We start from the raw sequence: 4,963 nt of genomic DNA on the forward strand, positions 1-4,963 counted from the left end.
TGTTACCAGGTTCTGAATCGAGTCACTCTGTACAGTCATGACAATCAGATCCATCCCAACGCCTGATAATACAACCGTCATATTGCATCTCAATCATATCTCGCTCGTGATACAAAGATATGACAACAGCCTCCAGTTCATCTCCCATGAATACGGATTATGAAACATGTCACAAAGTCAAATCTCCTGCAGTACAAGTATATGTGTTACATCCGTCATCTCCATGACTACGTACTGTTGAACCTATGAATTCACCATTCATCTCCTGACAAACATGAAACTACACAGTCTAGAAATCAGTAATACACCCAATACTTGAGTCGCTAAATGAAAATACAGGTCCGATCTCTGATACGGATATGATCAGTCACTCGTGTCAGTCATGAATCAAGGCATCCGCTCAAGTATGAATCCAAAGTTCTCCCCTAGACAAGCCAGCTCATGAATAGTCATCTCACGTGACAGTATGCAAATCAGTCTCCCCTGTCTCGACGTAGATGATGTCGTCATCCCCGTGTACAGGTTATGATATCAGTCATCCCCCCTGTACGTATATGACACAGTCATCCACTGACTCAGGTATGCATCAGTCATCCCCTGTAGGTATGACATATAATCCTGTACACGGTAAAGAATCGTCATACTCCTGTAACGGTATTATGAATCACAGTATCCCCTGTACGAGTTGAAGATCGTCTTCCACTGTACAGTGATTGCAATCAATCTCCCTTGTACAGTGTATGAATCAGTCATACCCCTGTACAGGTAATAATCAGATCATCCCTTGTACAGTATGACTCAGTCATCCCCTGTGACAGTATGAGTCATATCCCCTGTTACAGTATTGATATCAGTCCACCTTGAGTACAGTATGAATCAGTCTTATTCCCACCTGTGTGTAAGACTTCCTCCAGTAAAGGTAGCACCACTACTTGAAGCCCCCGAATCAGGATGTCGTCCTCCACCAAGAGTTTCTTTCTCCTTTTAAAATACGGCTGCAACTCTTCCGTAGGACAGTGGGCCGGCCATCCCTCCTTGACGAAGCGACAGACTTTGGAGAGAAGAGAGTCTCTTACAGTCCATTTCTTCAGTTGCCGATGGTCTATTGAAGCTCTTCGGAGCTGTTTCCATAAAGCACACCAGTTCAGAGGGACTTTTGGGGTCTTTGGGTCTGGGAGTGGCAGCCTGCTGAGACCATCAGCGTTAGCAGTGGAGGGGCCCAGTCTGTACTATAACTCATATTCGTATTGCGCTAACATGAGGGCCCGTCTTTGCAGTCGCCCCGGAGATGGATGGGTGTGTTTTCTTCAGCTCACCCAGGGTGACAACAAGCAAGACGTGAAGTAATTATTACTCCATCTTCTGAGACAACACCGCCCCAATCCCGTATTTTATTTCACCTTTATTTAACCAGGTAGGCCAGTTGAGAACAAGTTCTCATTTACAACTGCGACCTGGCCAAGATAAAGCAAAGCAGTTCGACACAAATAACAACACAGAGTTACGCATGGAATAAACAATCAATAAAAGTGTGTGCAAATGAGGTAAGATAAGGGAGGTAAGGCAATAAAATAGGCCATAGTGGCGAGGTAATTACGATATAGCAATTAAAAACTGGAGTGATAGATGAGCAGAAGATGAATGTGCAAGTAGAGATACCGGGGTGCAAAGGAGCTAAATAAATAAATAAATACAGTATGGGGAGGCATCACTTGTGATGACGAGTGGGCGCTTTGGGTCGTAACGCACAAACAGTGCCGAAGACGACAGCAAGTCCTTGGAAGTCTCTGGAAAGCTGTTTTCTGGGGTTTGTGCCGCTTCCATTTGTCTATAGCTTACAGGAGGAGATGCCGTGGGTCCAGGACAGAGGCCAGGTCAGGGAGAAGAAGAAAAAAAAATACGGCCACAGTAGTTTAACATCTCAAGGTAGGTCCGTAAGCTCACTCACATCCTTGGGTTCTGGGGCCTCTTTGATTGGACAGGGGTTGAAGCCCATTGGACAGGGGTTGAAGCCCATTGGACAGGGGTTGAAGCCCGATTGGAGCTGGGTATCGACAGCCGCAGTGTGGCACGGGGTTGGAGAGGCAGTAGCCCATTGGCTGTGACGTTTGTGCCAGCAAAGTTCTGTACTTCAGGAAAACCACTCTGGATTCTTCAAGCGAAGTCCTGGCCTCCATGTCTTCATAGCACTGTTTCAAGTGTTTTATTAGAGTGTCTCCTCATGAACCAGGTGATACGGATATCACACCAGTAGATGGTCTTCCTCAGTGACACCAGGTGATAAGAAATAATCGACCCAGTAGCATGGTGCTGGTGCGTCGCGAGTGGACACCATGTGCATAGCGGATCATCACCGCGTAGAATGGTGCTTCCTCATGGACACCGAGGTTGAATACGGATATCAGCCGCCAGTAAGAGTGGTCTTCTGCTGCAGTGAACCCAAGGCGATAAGGGATATCACAGCCGAGTGAGGAATGGTTCTTGCTCCATGTGACTACGCGTAGAGTCAGTGTGATAAGGATAGAGGGCCATTTATCAGCACGTCAGGCAGCTAGAAGGGTGGTTCTTCCCGTCAGTGACACCCAGGCGATAAAGGATACTTCCACCCAGGTAGAGTGGTGGGTCTTCCTCAGTGGAGGCAGCCCGAGGTGAATCTGAACGGATATCACTCCTTCAGTAGAGCTGGTCTTCGCTCTAGTGACTCCAGGTGGATAAAGGATACTGCAGCCGGCAAGTAGACGGTGGTCTTCCTCAGTGGACTCTCCAGGGTGACTAAAGGAATTATCAGCACTGCAGGTAGAGTGTGGTCTTACCTCAGTGACACCAGGGTGAGACAGGATAATCACTCCAGTAGATGTGTCTTCCCAGTGACATCACGGAGGTGATAAGGATATCACAGTAGATGGACTTCCTCAGGTGTACACAAGGGGATAGTATATCACCCAAGTAGAAATGGTCTTCCTCCAGTGAACCAAAGAGTGATAAGGATATCAATCCCTAGTAGATGGTCTTACCTGATAGTGAACCGAGGTGATAGGAGGATATCGACCCGCAGTAGATGGTCTTCCCCTCATTGACACCAGGTGATAAGGATATCACCCAGTAGATGGTCTTCCTCAGTGACACCAGGTGATAAGGATATCACCCAGTAGATGGTCTTCGTCAGTGACTCCAGGTGATAAGGATATCACCCAGTAGATGGTCTTCCTCAGTGACTCCAGGTGATAAGGATATTATCCAGGTATACAGCAGTGTGCCTGCTAACAGATGATGTTATTTGAAAGATCGCGCAGGCAGAGGAGGCTCTAAACGGAAGATGTGTGTACTGAAACAGCCCCTTGTGGGTGTTTATTCGAGCCACTTTACTGATATTTGTGAGACATGTCCACGTTTGGAAAAACATGTCCCACCAGATAGCTTTGTGAATAGCCCCTCTTTCCTTGGCAGTAGGTGCTGGTCCAGCCTGGACGCTACATTGGCAGTTAGCTTGTAATCTCCACAAATCCGGATATTTCCATCAGGTTTCATTACTGCGACAGCACACTCAGAGTAAGTGATTGGTTCCAGTATTCCAGTGGTCGGGAGCCTGTCCAGCTCTGCCTCGACAATCTGTTGTAGTGCAAACGGCACTTGGCGTTCTTTGCAGAAGCGTGGTCGACCAGACCGGTCCATCTGAATTCACATTTCAGTCTCTTCTAGTTTTTCCCCAAGTTCTTCTTTGAAAACATCTGCCTGTTTAGTGTGCTGGACAACACACTGTCCTGAGACCTTTCGTGATTGGTTTTGCACATCCCTCGGCAGTCCAGTTGTAACACTGCCATCCAATCTCTTCCCAGCAGATTGGGACCTTGGACCGTCAACGTCTTCAGTCGTAGTTTGACCTTTGTCCTGGACGTTGACGCACCGGAATGCACTGGAATGTGCTCTTCTGTGTACGACTTCAGCACTATAGCCGAGTGCTCTAGTTTCAACTGGGGTGCTTTGTCTTTTAGGTCAGCGAAAGCATGTTCTCCCAAAACAGTACGGGAAGCCCCTGTTTCCACCTCGAACACGCCTGGGGAGTTATCCAACTCCACCGTAGTCCACAGGTGGCTTGGGGGGGTTTCTCTTTAATCACCGTTACATAGGCTGCGTCCTCGACAACCTCATCTGGCTTCTTCCTCAGATTATTTAAAAACTTTTTATAGTTCACCTAGCCGTGACTAACAATTGAGACTTAGCTTTTAGTGCTTTCTTCATGTTCCGTTTGCTCTCTGCACTACTCAACACTGTGTGCATCTGGCACAGCTTAACCTAGCTTCGCTTACTTCACTCACAAACTCGCTAGCTAGCCGTCGAGACTGTGACTCTGCCTCCACAACGTTGTCTCTAAGGTCTGCTAATCGTAAGGAGCTGGAACCACGAATCATCAGATTACTTTTGTTCTTGTGAGAATTTAGCTTTGTCCTCGTCGACTTGACCGGACTCTAAGCTAGGCACATGGACTCCCTCTCAAGGTAAATCTGAACTGCTTTATGTCCTGTTTTACAGAGTTGAGTCTCCCCTACGGCTGTATTGGCAACTCCATCTAGAACTAATCCATCACTCATGTTACCACAGTCCCACTTCGTCAACACCTAAATAAATCCTATTTAAATTTCTCTCTCCCCAACAGCGAATGTGACTCTCACACACACAGTGTTCCACCGGCCTCGACACAAAAGACACAAGTGTTTATCACCATGGTAACCAGGGGGACCAATCCTTGGATTTGTACAGAAGAAGAAGGAGAACAAGAAGAAGAAGAAGAAGAGGGAGAGGAAGAAGAAGAAGAAGAAGAAGAAGGGGAAGAAGAAGAAGGGGAAGAAGTAGAGGAAGAAGAAGAAGAGGAAGAAGAAGAAGAGGAAGAAGAAGAAGAGGAAGAAGAAGTAGAGGAAGAAGAAGAAGGGGAAGAAGAAGTAGAGGAAGAAGAAGTAGAGGAAGA

General features: G+C 47.0%; 1 protein-coding gene across 1 annotated transcript in view; it reads right to left on the reverse strand.

Annotated features, from left to right (window-relative positions):
- Window positions 1-4,963, reverse strand: part of sned1 (sushi, nidogen and EGF-like domains 1) — a 67,262-nt gene that overhangs the window by 48,488 nt on the left and 13,811 nt on the right. The window contains 2 exon segments of the mRNA XM_070446831.1: window positions 893-1,121; window positions 1,949-2,044. Coding sequence (XP_070302932.1) covers window positions 893-1,121; window positions 1,949-2,044 — 325 coding nt within the window.

Source organism: Salvelinus sp. IW2-2015, linkage group LG15 (genome assembly GCF_002910315.2).
Source record: "Salvelinus sp. IW2-2015 linkage group LG15, ASM291031v2, whole genome shotgun sequence".
Taxonomy (NCBI): Eukaryota; Metazoa; Chordata; class Actinopteri; order Salmoniformes; family Salmonidae; genus Salvelinus; species Salvelinus sp. IW2-2015.